Raw genomic sequence first — 27501 nt, forward strand, 5'->3', positions numbered from 1 at the left:
GAGCCTTGGAGAGGGGGCAGGACAGGACACTTTTAAGGATCAACAGAGGAGAAGTAGAAAGAGTGGGTTAGGGTAGGGGGAGGGAGGGAGAGAGAAAGAGCAAAAGGCAAGGAAAGAAGGGTGAGTTATTGAAAACCTAGACAATGGGGCCCAAAATCAGGGAATTCCTCCACCCCAGAATTAAGCAGGGTCATTCTTCTCAGGTCTTACCCCACCCTTTTACAAAGTATGAACAAGCACCACTCACTTGCAGCCTTCACAATAACCAGGGAGCAGCCATCAGCGGATCCTCCTGTCTCTCAAGAAACCCCTCCCTGCAGAGCCCACAAGCTCCTCAACCCACCTTCTTGCCCTTTGGTCTTCATCAATGGACCAGTCTGAGAAATTGAGACTAAGCACGGAGATTGATTTAGTGCTGATGGGACCTAACTCGTTTCCTCCATCTAGGGGGCATCTCCTGGCGTTCAGGTTCCAGTCCTCCATTATGTCGGTTAATTGCTTAACCGTTGATTCTGCAGCTAGTTTGGCTACTTCAGGTTCATAGTCAGCTTGCCAATCTGGCAAAGCCGGTCCAACAATGAGGCAAATTAAGCAGTCGCTTGGGGCGCAAAACATACGGGGGCGCAGTCGAGACTGCTTTTTCTGTTGATTGCTTGTAAAACTTGATGTTTTGGTGCTTAATTTGTAAAATCTTAATGTAATTTGATGTTTAATAGGCTTTTCCTTAATCCCTCCTTATTATCCAACATTTTCTTTTATCCAACCCTTTTATTTTTCAGTGATTGGTTGGTGGGGGCACCAAAATTCTGTTCTCCTACACTTGAAAAATACCTAGGTCCGGCTCTGCAATCTGGTGATCCAATACTGTCCTCACGTTCTTGGCCGGGGCAATTTCCTGGAGGTTCTGCAGTCAGAATCCCGAGCTCTACCAGACCCACCAAGGCTCCAATAGTAGCTTTTAGGCCAGACACTTCCCTTTGCAGCATATCCATTCTCAGAAATAACTTTTCTGTTGCCTGCTCTACTAGGAAGCATTGGTCTCGGATGAGGTCATGCAATGAGGGGATCGCGTTCTCCGATGGTATCACGTCAAGTCTGCCAATCCTATCTTTGAGAGTGTTTATAATTGCTATGTAAGCAGCCGATTGTCTTTTTGATGGAGGTGGAGGAATCAGTTCCATCAAACCTGGTTCAATGGACCAATTAGCAGCACCTTCATTAAGGGAAAGTCCAGCACTAGACACGTCCTCGTCCATTTTCTCTGCTATTGTACAAAATGTCTTTGAAGTACCCGCTCTGCCCATTGCAGTCAAGTTCAAGAATTCATGATCCAACTGGTGTTCACTTGCTTCTGGTTCTTTCCCAGTGTTTGCTGGATCGTAGTATTCTAGAATTGACTTCTGAACTAGGTTAGGCACAGTGTTCATAATGGAGGCTTTGCGTAGCTGGGCCCTTCTAGAAACCATCCTAGTGGTTGAAAGCTTCTCAGGTTAACAAAACCAGAACGGGTCGGTTCTCCTGTGCTTTGTGCCTTTTCCAAAAAATATGGCTCCCACTGAATGATTAAAGATACTAAAATGCTAGATTAAAAGATACTAAAATGGCAAAATAGTAAAATCTATAAAAATTACCTAATTCAAGAAATGTTCCGCACCCAGCTGGAAAGGGACCTGAAGCTGCAGTCTCCTCTCGAGTAGTTCCAAAGGCAGCAACAGAAAGGCTGGTTGGAGGTATTCTGACCCCTTCTGCAGCAGTGCAACAGACTTGCCAGGAACTTGTCCCTGTGGTCAGCAAACTTTGTGTTGACTTTCTTTAAGTTGTAAGTGTCCCAGAACTTCAAGCTCTGACTTGCTTGGTTGTTTCTTATACCTTCCTTCTTTCTTTCTCCTTCTTACGCTTCTTCAGCATTAGAGTAAGTTCACAGCAAACAAAAGCTTTTGACTCTGTAGCCACCGCAAAACTGACTATACCAGCAGGTGAAAAACTAATTACAAGCAAATACTTGTAATAGAATAGTTGTTATTTTTGCTGTATCCACTACACTGATTTTAAGTTTTGTGTTTGCTTCTGCCTCCCTTCCTTGGAATGTCAAAACAAATCAGTTTAGTTTAGTTTCTCACTCCCACCTCTTTTGGTCTTCAGAGTTAATTAGAAGTATGTTGAGAATTAAGTTCAGATTGTAATTTTGTCAATGTTTATTGTTTCCAAATGCTGGCTGAGATCTTTTGGCAGTGCACCCAGTATGCCCATCACCACCGGGACCACCTGCACTGGTTTCTGCCAGAGTCTTTGAAGTTCAATCTTGAGGTCCTGATAGCGGCTGAGTTTTTTCTGATGTTTTTCATCAATGCGACTGTCACCTGGGATGGCAACATCCAAATCTTTTTATTTTCCACAACTGTGATGTCTGGTGTGCTGTGTTCCAGACAGGGCCGGCCCCACTATTGAGGCACCTGACGCCGCCGCCTCGGGCGCAGGCCCGGGGGGGCGCCGTCAGGCTGGGCGGGAGGCGGGGCACCGCCCTGACGGTGCCCCGCCTCCCGCCCAGTGTGCCCTGGCCCGTCTGGCCTTTTCTAGCTGGCCAGAAAGCAGCGGAGGTCCCTCCAGGCCGCAATCGCGGCCTACAGGGACCTCCGCTGCTTTCTGGCCTGCTAGAAAAGGCCAGACGGGCGAGCGGGAGTAGCGTGGGAGGCGGAGCCAGCTCTGGCCCCGCCCCCCCACCCACGCTGCGTGGGAGGCGGGGCCAGGGCACGCTGGGCGGGGGGCGGGGCCAACTCTGGCCCCGCCCCCCTCACTAATCGCCCTGGCCCCGCCTCCCACGCAGCGTGGGAGGCGGGGCCAGGGCACGCTGGGCGGGGCCAGGGCGCGGGAGGCGGGGCCGGTGGCGGGGGCGCTTTTCAGCACCCCCGCTTCCCATTAAAAAATATCTCCGGCCGGCCCTGGTTCCAGAACATCATCATCATCATCATCATCATCATCATCATCATTATTATTATTATTATTATTATTATTATTATTATTATTATTATGTCAGCTTTGAGAATTGTTATCCTGTTTTTCACAAGCTCCAGGATAGAAGATTTTGGGCCTTTCTTTCATGCCATGTTTTTTAGTTTGGAGTTGGAGAGTTAGATATAGCTTTTGTTCTAAGTTCTGTGGGTTTTTGGCTCCACTTTTCATAGTGATCTGTATGGTTTGCTGCATCAAGAATATTATGACTGTAACCGGAATTTTGGAATGTTCCTTGAAACCAGTATTTGGGATATATTCATGATTCTGCCTTTTATGTATACTTTAGAGATACCTTTCTAGTTTTTATTTTGGAATGTATTTTGAACTAGTTTTTTCTAAATGACTTATTTTTATAATAATTTTAACTCAGTTCACTACTTTCCTGTTGGCTGAGCATTATTTTGGATGCAGAGGTGTCTCATTGGTGGCTGGGTTGCAACAGCGGAAAACGAGGGCCCATTGCCTGGCAAGATCACTAACTGCCAATGTTCTGGAAAGAGAGTGGGACTCACCAGGTGAAGGCAAACAACAGAGGCTTTATTCAGTCTGCAGAAGGGGTGTACTGTACAACAATGGATGTCAAAACATCATAAACATTATGGGATATGCAGTAACTTTTATACAGTAAAACCCCCATTCATTAACATTGTTGAGTTTTGAAATTCCCTCCCCCATCCCTGATTGGTCGGGCATTAGAAGCCGGCTGGCACCTCCTCTGCTCCTGATTGGTTAAGGGGTGGGCTCAGGTGAGTTAGAACTGTGGTAGGTCCAAGCTCCAGTTGGCAGGAAAGCCTTGGGGCTGCCAATCAGCTGTGTGAGGTGTGTCTTGGGGCAGAGAGGGCTCCCAGGAAGCTGTACCCCTTCTGGAAGCTCAAGCCGGAATTTCAGAAACAATGAACATCCGGGTGTAGGAATGATGGCTTGGGCAAATGCCAAATCCAGGATGCTGGTGACAATGGGTGGCAATTACGTATGTACATTCCCAGACTGAACAAACAAAGCGTGGGTCTTCAAATGTCTATTGGGAATGTCAGAGTAATCATATTCCTTCTGTCCGTGGCTTTATCTGCTTGATGGCTCATGTCCCACAGAAGAGGAATCTCAGATAACAGTCATAAGGCCATCAGTTTAGCTGCAGGCAAATCATGTCCAGCTAGTAATTGTCCTTGCTGCGCCTTCGGCTTTAGGTGTTGGAGGAAATTCCAGGGTTGTCGACTCTGCCCAAGGGTCGGGCAGAGGTTAAAACAGTTAATTGAAGCTTGCCTTTTGTACAATATATTTATTGTAACTCAATCAACTAATTTTTTAAATTATAAAAGTTACAATAGTACCGACACTTGAACAAGTCTCTTTGTAGGTTGTTAAACAGAGGCTGGATGGTCATCCAGTTGTTGTTTATTTTATTGTGTATGTCCTTTGGACTAGATGCCCTTTGGGATTCTCTTCCAACTTTGCTGATGCATATACTCCCTGGGAGTCCAGTGGAGCATCCTTCTCTGTAGGTATTTGAACAGAGGCTTTATGATGGTCTGTTGGGAGGGATTTTCTGGATCCATCACAGTCCGGCTTTAGACCGCTTGCTCCACTGGTCTTTCACCTTCAAGAGCTCAAGGGCTGTCAGAATTCAACTCCTCCCCACCCAAGTCTGCAGTCCTCAATGAGGAACAGTTAGCTAGCTTTAGAATAGACTGAAGGATTCCCTTCAATCCTGACTCATGAAAGTCAGTTGAAACATATCTATTTGCTCCCATCTGACTGGTGGTGTAGAACGGATCCCCTTCAGGTTGCATGCCTTCGCTTAAGACTTCTACTCTTCCCATGCTTGCATTCTGACCTCTCCCTACTCTGTGTGTTTGAACAGATGTATTGTTTGGAGGTTTTCCTCTTGCCTTGGAACTTAGAAGTTATGGAATTGGAGAGAAGCTTAGACCCAATTGTTTCCTATCAAGAAATGTAGTTCTTATTTTTCAATAAACATTTTTGTAACTTTAAAGATAGAACTCTTTGCCTCCTACACCCAGCATTATTTTCCAACCACAACACTTCACTTTTCTGCTTGCTGTGAACTGACTGCTCAATTAAGGATCCTGTTTTTATGTATTTATTGGATGCTCTACTATTCTGGGACATTTCCCCAACAAAGGCAACCGAGCCAGAGGAGCTGGAGCACCAGAATTTATCTCTGGCTAGCAGAACTAAGTAAACAGGGTTTCAATCAGGTCCACCCTTATTGGACCAATCCGGTTTGCTCCCGTTTGGTAGGGCGGATCTATGCATTCAAAGCCCAGAGTCTCATGGGGCAAAGGAGCCTGGGCATGGTGGCAGATGGAAAGAGCGCCTGCTGCTGCAACTATCCTACCCGTTATGTTGGGCAGGGGATTTATTTCCAAAGGTCCTTTATTGCTAATGCACAGAAGTGATGCCATTACTAATCTGCTTGTCAAAACTGGAAGAGTTACCTGTGTTTACATATATAAAAGCTTATATATTAATTGTATCCAGGATCATAAATCACACTAATTTCGTGTAATGCAGTGAGATAAAAGGCTTACTTTCCTTTTCCACTACTCTGGGCCAATGAACATTTATTGTTTCCTGATTATACATTCCTGCCATAAGACTTCTTCATATTCACTACACACACATATGACCATAGAATCATAGAAAAGTCATGACAGAACACAAAAATAGTTTTGAAAAGCAAAGCATTAAAAATAGTCTAGATGGAGGAATATAGCTGTCTGGAATGTCAGCATGCAAAATCAGAGACTAAGTTAAAGAGACTAAAATAATATTTCATAATTGAGCAAGTTAAACCCCACTTAGACTCCTTCGGCCATAATACAAAATTATCTTTTCACTTGAGGCTGGAATGCCTTTCAGGCATCTCTAAAGAAAGTCTAGGATAGTTGTTTCACAAAGAAGCGAAAGCTGAGTTTGTGCAGTGGCCCCTGGCTTTCCCAGGGCATCTCTTTCCCAGACAGGAGCTTTTCAGCGAGGGATAACACAGAACTCATAGGGTCGGGAGAATCTGCCGAATGGTTTCACCAGAGGTGTGACATCAATGTCCTTGGGGTCTGTGATGGGTTTCAGCTTGAAGTTCTGGATGATGGAGGTGAAGAACAAGAAGAGCTCCATGCGGGTCAGGCCTTCTCCAACACACAACCGTTTGCCTGCAAGGAGACCCAGGAAGGAATGGGAGAAACAGGGAAAGGGATCATAAAGGGAGCTGTAAGTTGCACTCAACAGAGTATAGTCTTGAAGTTGAAGTCAAAGGTGGGGCCGAGCTGTGGTGCAGGCTGGTAAACAGCTGCTGCAATAAATCACTCTGACCATGAGGTCATGAATTCGAGGCCAGCCCGTGGCGGGGTGAGCACCCGTCAATTTAAAAAACTAAATATATAGTCCCTGCTTGTTGCTGACTTAGCAACCTGAAAGATAGTTGCATCTATCAAGTAGGAAATAAGGTAACACTTATAAAAGTGGGTAGGCAAGTTTAACTAATTTACAACGTTGGAATGAGGAAGTGAGGAAGTGCCATCAGAGTGGATGATGAAGCAGCTGCTCCCCCCTGTGGCCAGAATCGAACATCCCCTCAGGAGAAGGTTAAATTGCCTCTGCGTCTGTCTGTCTGTTGTCTCTGTCTCAGTTCGATGTGTTTATGGGCATTGAATGTTTGCCCTATATGTACATAATGTGATCTGCCCTGAGTCCCCTTCGGGATGAGAAGGGCGGAATATAAATACTGTAAATAAATAAATAAATAAATAAGGTGACCCCCCAATAAAATATAGTAACTTATAGTTTTGCTAAGGACAAGGGCATCAGGCTAGATAATAAGGGTTAAGTCTTGGTCAATTTGCAAAGGCACCAACAACAAGGACCCTTTTCATGTCAGATAGTGTGTACGTTTATTAAAGGTTTTATGTCCTATATTTCATATATTTATAGCAGAAGGTAACAAATTCATTACTGGAAACCATGTCACAAAAGTTATTTGACTTTTTCCATCCGAGCCACACCTGGGCCAAAGAATAAACAACTCTTCTAATTGTTTCCCATCTCAGTCAATGACTCACAAACAAAGGGACTCCCTTTTGAGCTGAGAAACATTTACATATCTAGGCTAGAGGTTAACCTGGCCGGGCTGTGGCACAGGCTGGTTAGGAGCCAGCTGCGATAAATCACTATGACCAAGAGGTCATGAGTTCAAGGCCAGCCAGTGTCGGAGTGAGCGCCTGAGAATTAAAATAAAAAAATAGCCCCTGCTCATGGTTGACCTAAGCAACCTGAAAGATACTTGCATCTATCAAGTAAGAAATTTAGGTACCACTATGTGGGGAGGCTAATTGAATTAAATTTACTACACCACAAAAATCGTCCAGCTGCCGTTTGGAATGAGGAAGTCGGCATCACAGTGGATGATGAAGCAGCTGCTCCCCCTGTGGCCAAATCGAGCATATCCTCAGGAAGTTGGAAGCTGGAGGAGGTTAAATTGCCTCTGTCTCTGTCTCTATGTTCATATGGCACTGAATGTTTGCCTTGTATGTGTACAATGTGATCCGCCTTGAGTCCCCTTCAGGATGAGAAGGGTGGAATATAAATACTGTAAATAAATAATTCAAGAAAACATGCTTTATAATCTTTCCCTTGCCATTCATTTTCCCCTCCTGCATTAAGCCCTTGTATCCCTTGCACCATCTCCCAGTTCTAGGGGAACCCCAAAAGCCTTTTTGCCTAATTAGCTGTTGCAAAACCTATGGGATTCCTCTCTTTATCCCTCATGGGAAACACAGGGGAGATTGAAGCCCTCTGAAAGCCCCATGAGTCTACCTGCCTCTGTCTCCCAACACATGGGGATGATGGATCTTGTCTTTCTCCCCCATTGTGAATCCCACATGTGTTTTTTATTATTATTATACTTTATGATATCTTGCCCCTTTATAAAGAAGCACTGTGACCCTGATGTGAACTTTTGACCAGCACACCATCCTGACCTGGGTACCACCAGTCTGCCTCAGACCATATTCTACAAACATGGATTACTATGTTCACCATCTGGAAATAAAACAATTGACTCTTTCTCAAACTTTGGAGGGCGATGCCAGGCCATTTGTGAATGATGCAACCTTTGGACAATCCAATCATTCACCTAAATGGCTTACCTCCTCTGCGAGGAGGCTAGGGTAAGCCACAGCCATCAAAACAAAGTTATCTCCCTTCCTTGAACTCTGAATCATTTTAATCCCATTAAGATTTCTGATGCTGATGCTCTTTTGACAATAGGACTGACATCCAGGTGTCAGACTCCCATCCAAGGGACTTGTTATTCCAATCAGTATATCAATAGGGAGGTCCAGTTAGCAGGGCCCTGGGGCACTCACTGGACCATTTAATGAGGGTCACTCATTAATCCTTTCATCAACATTTGATTGCCTTTGTTTCTCCTGCTGCTGCACCTCCCTCTCCCCCATTGGCCAGCCAGGGAGATACGTCACAGGCAGGCGGTGCTCTCTCATTGGCCGAGGCATGTCAAGCTCCCACCTCTCCAGGGAGTCCCTGCCAATCACAACAAGGCTGGGTCCAGCCAGGGGCGGTGGGAATTTTGAACCTGAAAACTGCATAAATGTACACACTTTGCTATGTTATGTATCTCAGTCTATTTTTGGCAAACTATCGCAGGCTGGCATCACTTTCAGCTGAAATTACATAAAATTCCTCGGTGGCTTCTGCTTTGACTTGGTGAGTTATATTCTGGAAATTACTGGCTTCTTTTTCTCACCAGGCTTAACCCACAGCTTGGATTTCACTCTAAATTGCTCGATAACAATCTGGAAACCAAACCTTATGAGGAGCAAGCCAAGAAATTTAGAAATGTTTAGTTTAGAGAAGAGTGAGAGGTTTAGAATGTTAGAATCTTGGAGTTTGAATACACCACATGACCATCTAGTACAACCCTCTACCAGGCAGGAAAAGCACAATCAAAGCACCTCGGCCAGATGGCCATCCGACTTCTGTTTTGAAACCTGCAAAGAAGGAGCCTCCACCACACACACTAGGCAGTGAATTCCACTGTTCAACAGCTCTTTCAATGAGGATGTTCTTCCCAATAGTAGACCCCCACAACAACATCCTTGGAAGTTGGAGTGCTGTAATTGTGTATTCCTAAATAGCAACAAGTTGAACATGATGGTCCTCACAGAGCCTTCCAACTGTATGATTTCCTGGGTCTATATTTGCAAATGGTCTTCACCTGGTACACAATGGATATCACAACACTCATGGGACAGCAGAGGAGGACTTCTTAGATTGTGTTGCCAAAGACTTTCATGGCCAAAATCAATGGGGTTTTGTGTGGCTGTATTGCCGTGTCTAGCAGCATTTTCTCCTGACAGTTCTCCTGCATCTGTGGCTGGCATCTTCAGAGGATCTGATGGTAGTAAAGCTCCAGGGTTTCTTGGAAGATACGGATTTTCTGGACCAATCGCAGTCTGGCTTCAGGCCTGGTTTCAGTACTGAGACGGCTTTGGTCGCCTTGGTGGATGACCTCCGCAGGGAGCTGGACAGGGGGAGTGTGACCCTGCTGGTTCTCTTGGACATCTCAGCGGCTTTCGATACCATCGACCATGGTATCCTTCTGGGGCGGCTCTCTGGGATGGGCCTTGGGGGTACTGTTCAACAGTGGCTCTAGTCCTTCCTGGAGGGCCGTTCCCAGATGGTGAGGCTGGGGGACACCTGCTCGGACCCCTGGCCATTGACCTCTGGGGTCCCGCAAGGTTCTATTCTGTCCCCCATGCTTTTTAACATCTACATGAAACCGCTGGGTGAGGTCATCCAGAGTTTTGGAGTACGGTGCCATCTCTACGCGGATGACACCCAACTCTACTACTCTTTTCCACCAAAATCCAAGGAAGCCCCTCAGATTCTGGACCAGTGTCTGGCCGCTGTGTTGGCCTGGATGAGGGCGAACAAGCTGAGACTTACTCCTGACAAGACAGAGGTCCTCCAGGTCAGTCGTACGTCTGATCGGGGTATTGGGTGGCAACCTGTGCTGGACGGGGTTGCACTCCCCCTGAAGGCGCAGGTCCGCAGCTTGGGGGTCTTCCTGGATTCGGGGCTGACGCTTGAGGCTCAGGTGTCGGCTGCGGCCGGGAGGGCCTTTGCACAATTAAAACTTGTGCGCCAGCTGCGACCATACCTCGAGAAGTCTGATCTGACCATGGTGGTCCATGCCTTAGTTACCTCTAGACTGGACTATTGCAATGCGCTCTATGTGGGGCTGCCTTTGAAGACGGCCCAGAAATTACAACTAGTACAGCGACCGGCAGCCAGGTTTCTAACTGGAGTGAATTACAGGGCGCGTTCAACGCCTCTGTTTAAGGAGCTCCACTGGCTGCCGTTTACTTTCCGGGCCCAATTCAAGGTGCAGGTTATCACCTACAAAGCCCTAAACGGTTTGGGACCCACCTACCTTAGAGACCACATCTCCCCCTATGAACCCGCACATTCTCTTCGCTGTTCGGGGGAGGCCCTCCTCTCGCTCCCACCACCTTCGCAGTCGCGGTTGGTGGGGACAAGAGAGAGGGCCTTCTCCGTCGTGGCCCCCCGGCTTTGGAACTCGCTCCCCAGGGAGATCAGGCAGGCCCCTACCCTCCTCTCCTTCCGGAAGAGCCTAAAAACCTGGCTCTTCCAAAAGGCCTTCGACGATTAATTATTAGGTTGAACTATCTGCCCATCCAACTATAGGATTTTCTGCCACTACTATTTTGCACTTTATGTACTATTTTGACTGAGAAACTACCTCTCCCATTTTGATATATTCTGCACTTTGGCCCAGATCCTTGTTTTAGTCTCCTGTTTTTAATACTTTATGCTGTATGTTGATTTCTATGATGGTTTTATTGATATTGATGTTTTACTGTTGGAATGATTGTTTTATCATTTTATTGTTGTATGTTTCGGCCTTTGTCCCCATGTAAGCCGCTCCGAGTCCCCACTGGGGAGATGGGGCGGGGTATAAAAATAAAGTTATTATTATTATTATTATTATTATTATTATTATTATTATTATTATCCTCTGAAGATGCCAGTCAGCCACAGATTCAGGCAAAATATTCGAAGAAAATGCTGCTAAAACACGGCCATACAGCCTGAAAACCACACAACACTTCATTTCCGACATTCTTTCCATCATACACAAGACAAAGGTCCAACACAAGGAAAGGCTACTTTGGACACTATGGTAGTAAATCTCCAGGTTTTTATGAAAAAATGTCAACTGGGAGCTCTCTTTGGGCTGATGCAATCCATATCTCACCATCATGTCATGGTCCAGTGGAAGCCACTACTGGGAGGACCACAGAGACTTTTCCTCAACAATGGGCAACCCAGAAACCTAAAGAACTGCTTGACCACCTGATGTCCAAGGTTGCTGCCCAATGGGGAGAAGAGAGGGTCTTACCCATCGAAAAGGGCATGAAGTAGTCGCTCTTCCTGAAGGTCCCATCTTCATTCAAGAAGTGCCCTGGGTCAAACTCTGTGGGGTTAGGAAACTCCTTGCCATCATGCAGCACTGAGGTCAGAACAGGAAAAATCTTGGTGCCCTGCAGAGTATTGCATTTGGAGAGACAATAATCAACACATGAAGACTTTGGAATTGCAAAATCTGGGAAGGTGGATGATTGGGGTCAGGTAATGGCTAAATGGACCAAAGCAAGATTGTTGTATGTCTTTCGGGCTGTGTGGCCATGTTCCAGAAGTATTCTCTCCTGACGTTTCGCCCACATCTATGGCAGGCATCCTCAGAGGTTGTGAGGTATGGATAAACTAAGTGAGGAAAGGAAAGAATATATATCTGTGTAAAGTCCAAGGTGTGGCAAGAGTCCTTTGTCACTGGGAGCCAGCATTAATGTTTCAGTTAATCACCCTAATTAGCATTGGAGATGTTTTGTCCCTTGCCTGGGGGCATCCTTTGTTCAGTCAAACCTTCTGCAGGAGTCTACCGGATACCATGCAGCTGTGGACAAGTCTACATAGGGACCACCAAACGCAGCATTGCCCAAACAAGAGTCAAAGAACATGAAAGGCACTGCAGACTAATTCAACTAGAGAAATCAGCCATAGCAGAGTATTTGATAAACCAGCCTGGACACCGGATACTATTTGAGAACACAAAAATGCTGGACCATTCCAACAACTATCATGTCAGACTACACAGAGAAGCCATTGAAATCCACAAGCATGTGGACAACTTCAACAGAAAGGAAGAAACCATGAAAATGAACACAATCTGGCTACCAGTATTACAAAACTCCAAAATCAAAACAGTAGATGGGAACCAACACAATGAAGGCTTGGCTGAACAAAGGATGCCCCCAGGCAAGGGACAAAACATCTCCAATGCTAATTAGGGTGATTAACTGAAATGTTAATGCTGGCTCCCAGTGACAAAGAACTCTTGCCACACCTTGGACTTTACACAGATATATATTCTTTCCTTTCCTCATTTAGTTTATCCATACCTCACAACCTCTGAGGATGCCTGCCATAGATGTGGGCGAAACGTCAGGAGAGAATGCTTCTGGAACATGGCCACACAGCCCGAAAGACATACAACAACCCTGTGATCCCGGCCATGAAAGCCTTTGACAACACACAAAGCAAGATTGTTAATTTAGCGGGAATGTGCAGCTCGAATTATGTTCCTAATTGATGTAAAACAAAGCAAGCCATGTCCCTTATAGGCCTATTATGTCTGTTTGGTTCATGTCTCATGAGAGAGGAGGCCATGCCTCTGGATGCAGGGAATCTAAGAAGGGGTGAGAAGGCATGCATGGTTGTTTACAGTGGTGTCAAACCAAGTAAATCACAGGGTGCATTTACACATTATAAGGAATGCAGATTTATACCAATTTAAATGCCATGGCTCAATGCTATGGGATCATGAGAGCTGTAGTTTCAGCAGACTTTGGCAGAAAAGGCTCCAACTACAAGTCCTCCGATTCTGTAGCAGAGGATAAGAATAATAATCAGCATGGAGTTTGGTTTGGACAAATGTTCGACAGTGGCATTGAAGAAAGGAAAAATCATTGAAAGTGAGGGCATAAATATGCCTAATGGCCAAACAATAAAGTGTCACCAGCCAGAGGCCTATAAATATCTGGGCATATTACAGCTAGACAACATCAAGCATGAACATGTGAAAACTGTGGTCAGCAAAGAATACACACAAAGAGTCAGAAAAATTCTCAAAAGCAAGCTCAATGGAGGCAACACCATCAAGGCCATAAACACCTGGGCCATACCTGTCATAAGATATACTGCTGGCATTATAAATTGGACACAGGTGGAACTGGACAATTTGGACAGAAAAACAAGAAAACTCATGACCATCCATCATTCACTGCACCCTCACAGTGATGTTGACCGGCTATATCTGCCTAGAAGATCTGGTGGCAGAGGACTCTTACAAGTAAAACAAGCAGTCAAAGAAGAAGAACATGCCTTGGCAGAATATGTAAAGCAAAGTGAAGAACCTGCTTTGATTAAAGTCAAAAATCAGAAACTCCTCAAAGCACAGTGGACATAAAATCAGTACAAGAACACCGCACTACAAACTAGAGCTGACAGCTGGCACAACAAAACATTGCATGGAAAGTTCTTTGACAAAATTGAAGGAAAAGCTGATAAAGAGAAGACCTGGCTCTGGCTCACGAATGGGACCCTGAACAAGGAGACAGAAGGCCTGATCCTTGCAGCCCAGGAGCAAGTAATCAGGACAAATGCAATTAAGGCCAAGATCGAAAAATCAGCTGATGACCCAAAATGCAGACTGTGCAAGGAAACCGACGAAGCCATTGATCATATCCTCAGCTGCTGTAAGAAAATCGCACAGACAGACAGACTACAAACAGAGACACAACCACGTGGGCCAAATGATTCATTTGAACTTTTGCCTCAAGTACCACCTCCCAGCAGTAAAGAACTGGTGGGATCACAAACCTGCAAAAGTATTGGAAAATGAGCACGCAAAGATACTGTGGGACTTCCGAATCCAGACTGACAAAGTTCTGGAACACAACACGCCAGATATCACAGTTGTAGAAAAGAAAAAGGTTTGGATTATTGATGTTGCCATGCCAGGTGACAGTCACATTGACGAAAAACAGGAAAAACTCAGCGCTGTCAGGACCTCAAGATTGAACTTCAAAGACTCTGGCAGAAACCAGTACAGGTGGTCCCGATGGTGATGGGCACATTGGGTGCTGTGCCAAAAGATCTCAGCCGACATTTGGAAACAATAGACATTGACACAATTACGATTGCCAACTGCAAAAGGCCACCCTACTGGGATCTGCGCTCATCATCCGAAAATACATCACACAGTCCTAGACACTTGGGAAGTGTTCGACTTGTGATTTTGTGATATCCAGCATATCTCTCTTTTTTGCTTTGTCATAATAAAATAATAATAATAATAATAATAATAATAATAATAATAATAATAATAATAAATAATAATAATGTTTTTGTCAGTGCATAAAGAACACAGTTGATTCACAGTTGCATTAGATTTTAGGCATGGGCAATCAATTAAAGTGTTTCAAAATTCATTACAAAATTACGGTTTGCTGGTGTTTGATTTCGGAAGTGTTTCTAAAGTATAATTAGTGAAAATTTTGTTACTACATTGAGAGTGACAACTTTTGTTACTATTCTTGTTATTGTAATTGCGCAGTGGAGGAAATTCAGGGGCTCTTCCCTCCCTCATTTTTACAGCTATTGGGGTGAAATTTGCTACAGTGATAGAACACGTTTTCCACTGTTAGTCCACCAAGTTTCAGTACATTTCACTTATCCATACATTTTTGGGGAATAGTAAAACTTTTTATAAACAACATCTTTAAAAAAAATTGTACACAAGAGAACAGGCGATCATTCCCTGCAACTTTAAGAAATATCTCATGATTTTAAGGATTTTTTTTAAAAAAATGGATAAAAACTTTTTTTAAACAGCCATACCAGCTATCTCAATGAATACCTCTCTTATGTTAACCAATAGAACTTCAAAAAAGCAATTTCTTCCCAGCACAACACAGAGATGTACTACTTACTGGAAGTCTCAGCCAATCCTCCTCTTTGCAGATTCAACCATTCAATGTAACTCTGGCTGCAGGTGCGATGGAGGAACACATCCCTTCTTCTCCTGACTGGGGCTTCCTGATGCTGGGCAGAATTCTGGGAAATGTAGTTCAGGGCAGGGCCTTCTACATTCTCTGCCATAGGGCTCCCCACCTTCCCAAACTGTATCTTAGAGAATCCTGTGCTTTCTTTCTCAGCAAACTCTACTTTCTCCCTGCTGTCTCCCTCTCCTCATGGCAAGAGGCCATTCATTTAAAGTGGAAAGGCAGCCTTTTTGGCTTTGCTTTGCTTCCTTGTGCTGAAAATCCAACTGACTTTGGGAGGCTTCCGAGGTTTACAAAGTGTAAATGAAAATGTATTAGGTAAGCTTCAATTCTTTTTTTTTTTTTTTTAATAATCTTTATTGAGTTTTATATACATGTTAAAATTCTATACTGGGTCTCAAGACTGAGGGTTCGGGTGGGGGGGGGGGGGAGGGGTGATGATGGGGATAGACCAATAGGGAGCCCGCAGGGAAAGACCCCACCAAAAGAGAGAGAAGTCGGGGGAAAGAGAAAAAAAAAAAAAAAAAAAAAAGAGATTAAAATCTTGAGTGACTTCCGATCATCTTCCTTGAGGGTCTTGTCTTATCCCTTACTTAATTTTCCATCTCTTTCTTCTACGTCCTCCTGTCCTATTATATTGTCCTTTTGTTGGTGATTTTATCCTTATTCTTTTCTCCTTGTTCTATTTTCCATATTCTTTATTTAAGTAATTGGTGATTTGACTCCAATCTGTCTCTCTTATTGCTTCTCCTTTATTTTTTGATAATAAATATGTGAGTCTATCCATATTTCTAATTTCCATAATTCTTATTATCCATTCTTCCTCTTCTGGGATTCGTTTTTCTTTCCATCTCTTTGCGAAACATATCCTAGCTGCTGTAGTCATTAGGAAAAGTAGTTTGTCTTTATTTTTCCCAAATTTTTGATCCGTTATTCCTAATAGAAAGATCTCTGGTTTTAATGGAATTCTTATTTCTAGCATTTCTTGTAATCTTTTTCTTATTTTCCCCCAGTATTTTTCTGCTTCCTTGCATGTCCACCATATATGGAATAGTGTTCCTTCTCTTTCTCCGCATTTCCAACATTTCGTATTCACGTTTTTGTAGCATTTCCCCAATTTCTTCGGCGTCCAGTACCATCTGTGAGCCATCTTTATCCAGTTTTCCTTTAAGTCAATTGCGCATGTGTATTTCAGTTTCTTTCTCCAGATTTCCTCCCATTCCTCTTTCCTTATTTCTCTTCCTATGTTTTTTGACCATTTTTCTTGATATTTCTTTGTATTTTCCCTTTCTGTATCCCACTCCAATAATTTTTTATAAATCTTGGCTATTATTTTCTTTCCTGATATCATTATTTTGTCCCAAAACGTTTCCCCCTCTGCAAATCCAAAGCTTTTATCCTTTGTGAATTTTTCTTTTACTTGCCAGTACTGGAACCAGGATATGTTCTTATCTATTTTATGCATCTCTTGTTGTGACTTCAATTTCCATTCTCCTTCCTTCTTTTCCACTAGTTCCTTATATCTCGGCCACCGCCTCCATCCCATTTCTCTCCGCTGGACCGCTTCAAGTGGTGACAACCAGAGTGGTATTTTATTGCATAGCCTGCTCTTATACTTCATCCATATCTTCAAAATCGCTGATCTTACGAAATGGTTTCCAAAATTTTTTTCTTTCTTTTCTTTTTCGTACCATATATACGAATGCCAACCTGATCTTAATCCTATCCCCTCCAGAGTTAATATTTTGTCTTTCTCCATTTTAGCCCAATCTCTAAACCACGCCAGAGCGCTTGCTTCAAAGTATAATTTCAAGTCCACCATTGCTAGCCCTCCTTTATTTTTTTCTTCTATCATATTCTTATAATTTATTCTTGCTTTTTTCCCCTGCCATATATACTTCATTAAATCTCTTTTCCATCCATTTATTATTTTTTGATTCCTTATTATTGGCAAATTCTGAAAGAGAAATATCATTTTTGGTAGAATGTTCATTTTCACACTTGCAACTCTTCCTAGTAAAGATAAATTTAGTTTCCCCCATGCTTCCAGTTCTTTTTTTATTTCTTTCCATTTTTTCGTATAGTTGTTTTCTAGCAGTTGAAGATTTTTTGGTGTGATTATGATACCCAGATAGTTTATTTTTGTTGATACTTGTATGTTCCATTTTTCTTTTATTCTTTCCTGATTTTTCTTTGTGATATTTTTTGTGATTGCTTTTGTCTTATCCATATTTATTTTGAATCCAGCTACTTCACCAAATTTATTGATTGTTTCCATCCATTTTGTTAATTTTTTAAGAGGTTCCTCTATTATACAGATTAGGTCGTCTGCATATGCCCTCACTTTATATTCTTTTCCTTGTATTGTTGCTCCTTTTAGTTCTTTTTCCTTTCTTATTTCATTCAGCAATATTTCTAGTGTTAGTATAAATATTAGAGGGGATAGTGGGCATCCCTGCCTGGTACCTTTTTCTATTTTTATTTTATTCGTCTCTTGGCCATTTATAATTATCTTAGTTTCTTGCTTTTCATAAATTGCTTCTATGATATTTTGGCAGTAGTATCCTATATCCATTTCTTTTATTAACATCTTAACGAAGTTCCAATTGACATTATCGAATGCTTTCTCCGCATCCAGCGCGAGAAGCATTACCTCTTTCTGATTGTTTATTTCATAATATTCTATCAAGTCTATAACTGTTCTTACATTTTCTTTTTGGTGTCTGTCCGGCAAGAAGCCTGTTTGATCTTCCTTTACCCAGTCTTTTAGAAATCTTTTGAACCTTTCCGCAATCACGTTACTAAATATTTTATAGTCTACGTTTAATAATGATACCGGCCTGTAATTTTTAACATTTTCTGGGTCCGAATTCTCTTTATGTATTAGGCATATGTTTGCTTCTTTCCATGTGCTTGGCATTTTCTTTTGTTGTCTTATTTCGCTCATAATTTTCTTCAAATAGGGGGTTATCTCGTTTTGGAAGGTTTTGTAATAGATCGCCGTTAGTCCATCTGGGCCTGGGGCTTTGTTCGTTTTCATACTTTTTATAGCTTTTATTATCTCTCCTTCTGTGATCTCTTTATTCAATTCTTCTCTCTGTTCTTCTGAGATTCTTTGTATGTTACATTGTCCTATATATTCTGTTATCCTTTCTTTATTTATCTGTTCGTCCTGATACAATTTTTTGTAAAATTTTGCAAAATTGTTCCTTATTTCTTCCTCTTGAGTGTATATCTTATCTGCCTCCTTTAATTTTGTCACCACAGTAGCTTCTCTTTTTTTTCGTAACCTCCTCGCCAACCATCTTCCCGGCTTGTTCGCATTTTGGAAATAATCTTGTTTTATATATTTAAGTTGGTTTGCTCTTTCCTCCATCTCTAGGTGTTCTCTTTGCTTGTGTAGTAATTGCAAATTCTTTTGAGCGTTTTCATTCTTTGGCTCCTTCTTAAGTAACTCCTCTTCTTTACTGATTTTTTCCATTATTTTTTCGAAATCCTGCCTTCTCTTTTTTTTCTTTAGTGCTTTTTGTTGGATAAAGTACCCCCTCATTACCGCCTTACTGGCCTCCCAAACTGTGTACAGATGTACTTCTGATGTATCGTTTTGTCTAAAATACTCCGTTAGTAATTTTCTGTTCTTTTCAATGTCTTCTTCTTTTTTTAATAAATTGTCATCCAGTTTCCACCTTACTGTTTTTTTTTGAGTTATAGATTTTTAGTTCAATCGGGCAATGGTCCGAATCCAATCTTGGTAAAATCCTTATCTTATTTATTTTTGTTACTAGAGATTTTGAAGTCCAAACCATATCAATTCTGGACCAGGTTTTGTGCCTGGACGAATAGAAGGTATAATCCCTCGTCTTTTCATTTTTCTCTCTCCAAGCATCTACCAGATTAAAATCTTTTAACATATTTATCATTTGTTTTGGTAGATTACCCGAATTGCTTGTTTTGTCTTTCTTCTTCCCCATTTCTTTACTTCTGTCCATTTTTCCGTCTATTACTCCATTGTAGTCTCCTACAATCATTAGTTGATCAAATTCCTGATTATTTATATTTTCTTGTAGCTTGTCTATAAATATCTTTTTTGAGTCATTTGGCGCATAGATATTGCATATCAATGTTTTCACATTCTGTATCGTAATGTTTACGCCCACGAATCTTCCTTCCCCGTCTTTGAAGGCCAAATTTGCTGGTATTTCTTTGTTTACATACGTCACCACGCCCCTTTTCTTCTCTGCTGCCGAGGCATAAAATGCATTACCTAACCTTTTATTTTCTAAATGTGCTACATGTCTGTGTGCTATATGTGTCTCTTGTAATGCAATAATTTGACAGTTTCTTTTGCTTAGTGTGTCAAAGATTTTATTTCTCTTATATTGTGAGTTCAGGCCATTAACATTATTAATATATACTTTTAATTCACTTAGCATTGTCCTTCTTCTTTTTGATTTTCTTCTTCTTTCTCCTCTTTTTCTTCCTCTTCTTCCACTCTTTCCATACTTTCCTCCTGTGTTTCCTTTACTCTGTCCAGGTTCGCTATTTCTGTATTTCCTCTTAGATTTAATCTATAGTTTCCCAGATCCATCTCTTCCTTATCCGGAGAGAACTCTCGCAATCTCTTCTTTTTCTTCTCTCTTTCATTGTTTTCATGTTCCTCCTCTTCTCTATCCTTCCCCTTTTCTGATTTAATTTTTCTTAAGAACTCTTTAGCACCTTCTTCTGTGGTTATCCAGTATTTCCGTTCTCTAAATGTCGCCATTAACCCCTCTTCTCTTTCCCATTTAAACTTTATTTTCCTCTTTTTTAATTCGTCAGTGAGTGGGGTATATTTTCTTCTTCTGTTTATCACCGAACTTGGTTGTTCTTTTAAGATGGCTACCTTTTTTTCTTTAAAGTAGATTTGTTTTCTGTTGTTTATTTTCAATATTTCGTCTCTTATTACTTTCCTTGTCAGATGTACAATCACATCTCTTGGTGTTTTGTTTTTCTTTGCATATATTGTATTTACTCTGTATGTCCTATCCATCTGCTCTTCCATTTCTCTCTCTGTACATCCCAGGAGATTGGAGAGTATCTCCACCACCGTCAGTCTTATATCTTCTCTTGGTTCTTCCACTATGTTTCGTAACCTTAGCTGGAACTCCATTTCTTTTGCTTCCAGTTCTTCCTGTTTCCTTTCCATTTTTCTATTTCTTTCATGTATTTCTTTTATTTCCTTCTGCGTGGTTTCTTGAATTTTCCTTAACTCCTTCTTCTCTGACCTTAATTCTCTCAAATCTTCCTGGATTTGGTTCATCTCTTTTTTCATTTCTCCTAGATCTTCCTTCCATTCCTTTCTCATATCTGACATTTGTTCTTGCACCATCTTTTGAAGTATATCCTGCTTCTCTTGCATTCTATAAACCTCCTTCATCATGTCTCTCATCATATCCCTGAGATTCATGTCTTCCGGTATGGATGATCTCCTAGGTTGGGTCTTCAAGTCCTTTGTTTCTTTTTCTCCCTTTGGTTTGTAGTGTGCCATTTTATTCTTATTTCTTCTTCTCTCCTTCTTTCCCTTCTTTTATCTCTGCTCCTTCTTCTTTAGTTCTTTGTCTCTCTCCTGTAATTTATTTATTCGTTTATTTATTTGTTACTCCCTCGTGGTATTCCCTTACCTTGCCCTTATATCAATATCCTAATTGCCTCTTTCTTCGTTTATTTATTTATTATTTATTTATTTATTTTCTTTCCCTTCCCTAGTAAATCAAATTTTTACCTCTACTGCTTCTTCGTCTGGCTCCTTTTGTCTAACTCCTTCTTTTGCTTCTTTGGCCTCCTTCTTCCGTTCCTTTGTCAATCCAATTATTCTCACCAGCTTTCCTTCCTTATTTATTGATTGATCTTGCTTTTCACCTGTTGGCTCTCTCTCTGTTCTCGCGGGGTACTTTTGGCACGATCTCACTTTCCCTGTGTCAGCGTTTTCCCTTCTCTGTCCCCCGTTCTCGCGAGATCCCCTTGTGGTAGCGGGAGGATTATTTCCCCCTCCGTTCTCTGTTTGCTTATTTTCCTGGAGTCAAAACAGCCTCCTTTCTCAAGGCTCCTCTCAAGGTCAGATCTTCCCCTTCTCTGGTTTGTTTATTCTTTACTTTTAGCCTTACAGGTCCCTTCAACAAACCTCTGTGTTCCTCCCACGGCTTCACTCTGCCTTTGTGTGTTTTTCTTCCGTCCACCTCTTCCCCTTCTTTTGAGGCGGCGGCTTCTTGGCTCACTGGGTTGTTATGCCATGATCTAGATTTCCTAACTAGTGCAGTGATCCAAATAATATAGGTCCCGGATATAAAGTATTAAGTAATGTCCCACGTATTAGTTATGTTTAAGCACTCCCAGCTTAGCTCCTTCCCTTTACAATTGAGATTTTACCTTTATTTCCTTTATTTTCCTTTCCTTCCTTGTCGTTCCTCTGTGTCAGGCTCGCGCTCCCTTTCCTCTCTTCCGGGTTACTCTCTCCTATTTTGTCCGTTCAATTTTTTTTTTTTTCCGTCTCCTCACCCTTCACACTCTTTCCTTCCCCCTTCCTTTCCAGGGGACCTTCTTACCCTCCAATTCCGACAATCTTTTCTTATTTATATATATTTGTCTGTTTCTTTACCTTTCCTTTCTCGTCTTGGTGGGCGCGCGCGCGGCTGGAGATGTGGCGGGTTTCCCCTTGCGTTCCGCTGCGATCCGCCGTACTGATGGACCATCTACCGGATCCTTTTGGGGGCTCCTCTTGAGGAGAAGACCCTCTCAGGACCATCGGCTGGCACCCTCAGTTTCGCTGTCCCCCTCAACTCTATCCGTGAGGGGGAGGGAGCTCATGCTCTACCCGATCTTTGCAGCCAGAACCGGCACCTCCTAAAGTGCCTGACTCTCCGCCATTCGCGCACACCCGGAAGTCAGGTAAGCTTCAATTCTTATTTGTTTGGCGCGGGCCATGCCCACATGTCAGATATTGACTCGTAAGTACGAACTTAACTAATTTGATCCAACTTTTGAAGACTAACAAAAATATTGCACATCTCTAGTAAACATTCACATAGAGTGTCACATTATTGAATGGTGTTGAACTATTTGTCACGGTCTCTAATAAACTGCACAGCTATTCTGGGACCATGGAGCAGTCTACTCCTGGCAGAAGAAGTGGAGAACTCACTTTTGGGATGATGTATCCTCTGAATGGTGTGTCTTTGACCACAGAATGGGGGAGGGACAGTGAAACAATAGAGATGAACCTCTGGATCTCATGGATGACAGCATCTGTGTAGGGCATCTGTCTGCGGTCAGCCATGCTGGGCATCCGGGAGCGGCCAACCACCCGGTCAATCTCTTCTTGCACTTTCTCTGCCAGGAGATGGATGAGGTGAGACATCAAGAAACAAACATCCAGGGAATGTCAGAGAAGTCACACAAGAAGGATCTGCCCTCAAATCCATGTGAATCTTTTCATCCTAGCAAGCCACAATTTGCATTTCTGCCTATCAAAAGAGAGATGCTACCTAAAAGTGGAACCACTCCATCCTAAGAGGTGGGTGGCAACCTCCTTATGGACCTAGATGCTATTATATTTCAATTTGGATTCAAGACTGAATATGAGAATAAGACAGCTTTAGTTGTTTCCTCTACAGAGAGAACAAGAGTATGTCCTTGATGGTTCTGTTGAACCCAGAAGGTAGTGTTGGGGGAGTCCTCTTTGAACCCTTGGCCTTTGATCTGTGGGGTGGCTTTGGGCTCCGTTTCGTCATCATGTTATTCCACAGCAACATGAAACCTCTGGGAGAGGTCATTCAGAGATTTGGAGTGCAATGCCATATAGTCATAAAATAGAATTACAGGTGCAGAATCCCCCAGGTGATCAAGAAGCACTACTGTTCCACGAACAACTACCTTCAAACATCAATCCAGCAATTCAGTGTTGTAAACCAGAATTAATAATCTAGCCACTTCCAGAACTTATTTTCAACCCAAACATATTTCCAGGATCTGGTCACATTTAGTCTTGAACCAGTTTCTCTGAAGCCTTCATGTCTATCTTACCTGCAATTTCTGGGTACTTCTGGAGGATCAAGAGCCCATACTTGAGTGTGGAGCTGATTGCTTCTAATCCTGCAGCAAATAAGTCGATACAGCAGGTAACCATGTTCTCCATGGTGAACTCAGAGGCCTCTTCATGTTTCTCCTAGTGATACATGTCAGAATTCGTAAATTATCTGGAATTTCTGAAGTGATAACAAGGTTAATACCTCAGGCCTAACCACATGTGAAAGTGCTACATTGCTGTCATTTGTCAGTCCTTGGAAGCTATAGGACACAATGCAGGTCTCACACAGATAGTTCCATGGAAACGCTTTATTGAAATCCATCTTGCCAATATGAACACAAAGCTAGCACTAACTCTTTCCCGCCAACCCTCCAGAATATCAAACTACTCCTTCCCCCACGCCCCCCCTTTCCACATTCACACCTCTCTGTCAAATAGTTCCTTCCCATGCTTGAAAACCAGAGCAGGCCATAAATCAATCCTCCTAGCCAAATGGTTCTTATCATTCAGGCTATCTCCCTCCCCCATTGCTCTGGCAGGATGTGAACAGGTCAGCTAGGTGAATGCTGGGCATTTGCATCCTGACATCATTAGGGTGTGGAGACCGATATAACTGGGAAGTATAAAAGTTGTGTTCTCTCTGATTTGGGTTGATGAGGGATGGGTGGTGGTTGTTGGAGAGAATTAGAGAGATGTTGCTGGAGGAGAGAGTTTGTATATGTTGAATATGTGTTCTTGTGAATGCAGAAGTCTACTATTTGTGGGAATCTGGAGTTATTTGTCCCGTTCACAATGCCAAATGTTTGCTTATTGTAAACACCCCTGACAACACAGACAGCACCATCAGGAGAGTCAGGCCAACTATGCCTATAGCTTCACTGTAGAATTTATGTGGCTTGAAACCATTCACAGAGCTATGTCTGAATGCTCTCTTGGAGTTATAGCCTAGACAATCTTTTACTAAACTGCCAAATAGTACTAGAAGAGGAAACAGGCACAGCTCTGGCATGCCTAGGCCCAGATACAGATGAAGGGGCCTCCATCCATGCGAACTGCCACTGCCCTTGCCTCAGAGGGACAGAAGAAGAGACAGTCACAGCCCCCCATGACAAGTCCCAGACCTAGATGAAGGGGCCTTCATCCATGTCAGCTGCTACTGCCCTTGCCTCAGAGGGACAGGAGAAGAGACAGGCACAGCTCCATCAGCCTAGGCCCAGAAGTCAGTGAACTGTCACTGCCTTGGCCTCAGAGGGAAAGAAGAAGAGGGAGAGACAGCAGAGCATGAGAAAAAGATCTTGGAGTTCTTGTGGAGAACAAGTTAACCATGAGCCAACAATGTGATATGACAGCTAAAAAAGCCAATGGGATTTTGTCCTGCATGAATAGAAGTCTAGTGCCTAGATCCAGGGAAGTCATGCTCCCCCTCTCAGGCCCGGTTCTTCATTGATGCTGCTGAAGCCGTGGCTTCGGGTGCAGCCCTTCCTGGGCGCACCCGAAGCGGCTGTGGCAGCGGGCGGCGGCGGCGGTGACCATTGGGTTGCTCACTGGGGAACCAGGAAGTATTTTGTATTCTCACGATATTTTGCGAGATCCCGTGAAATCTCGCAAGATTTCAACAAGATCACGTGGAAATCTCACAAGATATCATGAGAATACAAGCTACTTCCTGGTAGTGTTGGATTATCTAAGCAATCATGTATGCATTTTCAATGTGGGATGGTTTATGTAGTTAGTTATGTCTGTTGCTTAGTAATCTGAGCCAAGCTACATTCCAGAGTTGAAGCCACCATTTAGGGGTTTTTGCATATGAAATGGGAAATGGGAGTATCCTTTCTGGGAACACACAGGAAGTGATGTACAGATGCCTCTTCCTGTCTCTCTTCCTCTTTGCTCCTGACCATGCCATGCTGATGTTCCTGTTTGTTAAGAGATATGTAGTATCCTGAACTGTTTTTTTCCTTTTGGAACTAAGATGTTTTTGCCTGTATGACCATCATCATACAAGATTGTGAGTAAACATATTTTTGCTATTTTATTTTGATGTCTCTGATGTTTATTTTATGCGCATAACTTTTTAAAGGGAAAGGGTGGCTGGATATTTTGTCTTGTTTATTTTCTTTTTACCTCTGCTCACATAAACCCCTAGTCTTCTGCGTTTTACTGCTCTGCACCAATATTTAACCATATTGGGATCATAATCTTAACAGGTTATGAATATATATATTTCTATTAGGTTATGAAAATATATTCCTATTAGGTAGCCACCAGTGATAAGTTTGGGGTTGGGGCATAATTTCGGGGGGGGGGGGGCACAGCCCTAGGTTGGCTTACAACCTGAACAAACCTAGGCCCACTCCTTGGTCTGCCTTGGTCAGACCACACCTGGAATCACACTGTTTCCAGTTCTGGGCACTGCAACTGAAGGGAGATTTTGACTCTAAGCTGGAATGTGTCCAGAGGAGGGTGAATCAAAGGATAAAGTGTCTGGAGAACATGCCCTATGAGGAGCAGCTGAAAGAGCAGGGCATGTTTAGCCTGCAGAAGAGAAGGTTGAGAAGAACCATAATGAGAGTCATGCATAAATATCATCATCATCATCATCATCATCATTTAATTACTTATTAATCACCCTCCATCCACGATGCTCTAGGCAATTTACAAGATAAAAAGGATAAAAATACATACATACAAATATTGATTAAAATATTAAAATAGATTAAAAGCTCTAGTAAAGAGCCATGTCTTGAGTGCGAGGGTAAAAGGCCCCAACTCACGCATGGCTCTCATCTAGGGCGGCAAGGCATTCCATAAGGCAGGGGCAGAAACAGAAAAAGCTCGGCGCCTGGTCCTCTCCAAGTGCACTTCTCTAGGACCCGGTACATAGAGTAAGTCTCGTTGGGATGGTCGTTGCGACCTCCGATGATGGGAGAAGGAGAGACGGCCCCTAAGATACGATGGACCCTGGCCGTAAAGAGTTTTAAAAGTCAGGACTAGCATCTTATATAGACCACGGTAATCAGTTGGAAGCCAATGCAGATGCTGCAGCACTGGTGTTATGTGGCATTTCATGGGTGTTCTTATGAGTAGCCTGGCTGCCGCATTTTGAACAATACGGAGCTTCTGGGTCGTGGACATCGGAAGCCCAACATACAGGGCGTTGCAATAGTCCAGCCTAGATGTGACCGTGGCATGAATGACTGTTGCCAGCGCCTCATCAGATAGATAGGGTGCCAGTTGCCTCGCTTGTCGTAGGTGGAAAAAGGCCTGTTTGCTGGCAGCAGCGACCTGAGCTTCCATTGTCAGCTGCGAATCTAAAACGACACCCAGGCTCTTAACGGTGGGCGAAGGAGATAGGGCAGCACCATCGAAGGTGGGTAGCAAGTGGGTCAGACCAGTCAAGCAGCCATGCCAGAGAATCTCAGTCTTTGCCGGGTTCACCTTCAATCTACTAGCACGTAGCCAGTTCGACAGAGCCTCCAGACATCAGGTGAAATTTTCTGGTATTGACGTTGCTCCAGGCTCCAAGCGCAGAAGGAGTTGGGTGTCGTCCGCATATTGATAACAGTCTAGGCCGAAACTCCGAACCAAGCTAGCAAGGGGTCTAACGTAGATGTTGAAGAGAAGAGGGGAGAGAATGGCACCTTGGGGTACCCCACATAGGAGGGGAGATCTGTCAGAGACTTGATCCATATACTCCACGCATTGGCTCCGGTTTCGCAGAAATGAGTTGAACCAATTGAGGGCCTGACCGCGAACTCCGGACATGGCGAGACGGTGAATCATTAGATCGTAGTCAACGGTGTCAAACGCTGCGGTAAGGTCGAGAAGTACCAGTAGCGCTGATCCGCCGCTATCAGACTGGCGACGAAGTTCATCTGTAATGGCAACCAGGACTGTCTCCGTCCCATGGCCAGGGCGGAAGCCTGACTGGAAAGGGTCCAGGCCAGCTGTATCATCCAGAAATTGTTGCAATTGTCCCAGCACAGCCCGCTCTATCATCTTACCCAAGAATGGGAGGTTGGAGACAGGACGATAGTTGGCAAGGGTCATGGGATCCAAGCTAGGCTTCTTTAGCAGGGGACGAACCCTTGCCTCTTTTAGGTTGTCCGGGAAGATCCCCTGTTCAAGAGAGCCATTGATGATATTACTCAACGGATCGAGTAGACCTTCCAGGCAGCTCTTCACCAGCCAGGAGGGGCACGGATCAAGGGAACAGGTGGTTGGTTTTGCAACAGCCAGGAT

At 43.3% G+C, this 27501-nt stretch overlaps 2 protein-coding genes across 2 annotated transcripts in view; both read right to left on the reverse strand.

The window, feature by feature from the left end:
* Nucleotides 1–3528: 3528 nt before the first annotated feature.
* Nucleotides 3529–27501, reverse strand: part of LOC100564865 (cytochrome P450 2C31) — a 52873-nt gene continuing 28900 nt past the window's right edge. Inside the window, exons 6-9 of the mRNA XM_062968742.1 lie at nt 23256–23397; nt 22375–22562; nt 11474–11615; nt 3529–6185 (exon numbers count right to left, since the gene is read on the reverse strand). Coding sequence (XP_062824812.1) covers nt 6004–6185; nt 11474–11615; nt 22375–22562; nt 23256–23397 — 654 coding nt within the window. The 3' untranslated portion in view covers nt 3529–6003. The remainder of the gene's footprint in view (nt 6186–11473; nt 11616–22374; nt 22563–23255; nt 23398–27501) is intronic.
* LOC134295636 (trichohyalin-like) lies at nt 18889–21719 on the reverse strand. The gene has a single exon (XM_062968744.1). It carries the CDS (start codon nt 20722–20724, stop codon nt 19624–19626), a length of 1101 nt encoding a protein of 366 aa, XP_062824814.1. The 5' UTR covers nt 20725–21719; the 3' UTR covers nt 18889–19623.

The sequence above is a fragment of the Anolis carolinensis genome, chromosome 1, assembly GCF_035594765.1.
Source record: "Anolis carolinensis isolate JA03-04 chromosome 1, rAnoCar3.1.pri, whole genome shotgun sequence".
NCBI lineage: Eukaryota > Metazoa > Chordata > Lepidosauria > Squamata > Dactyloidae > Anolis > Anolis carolinensis.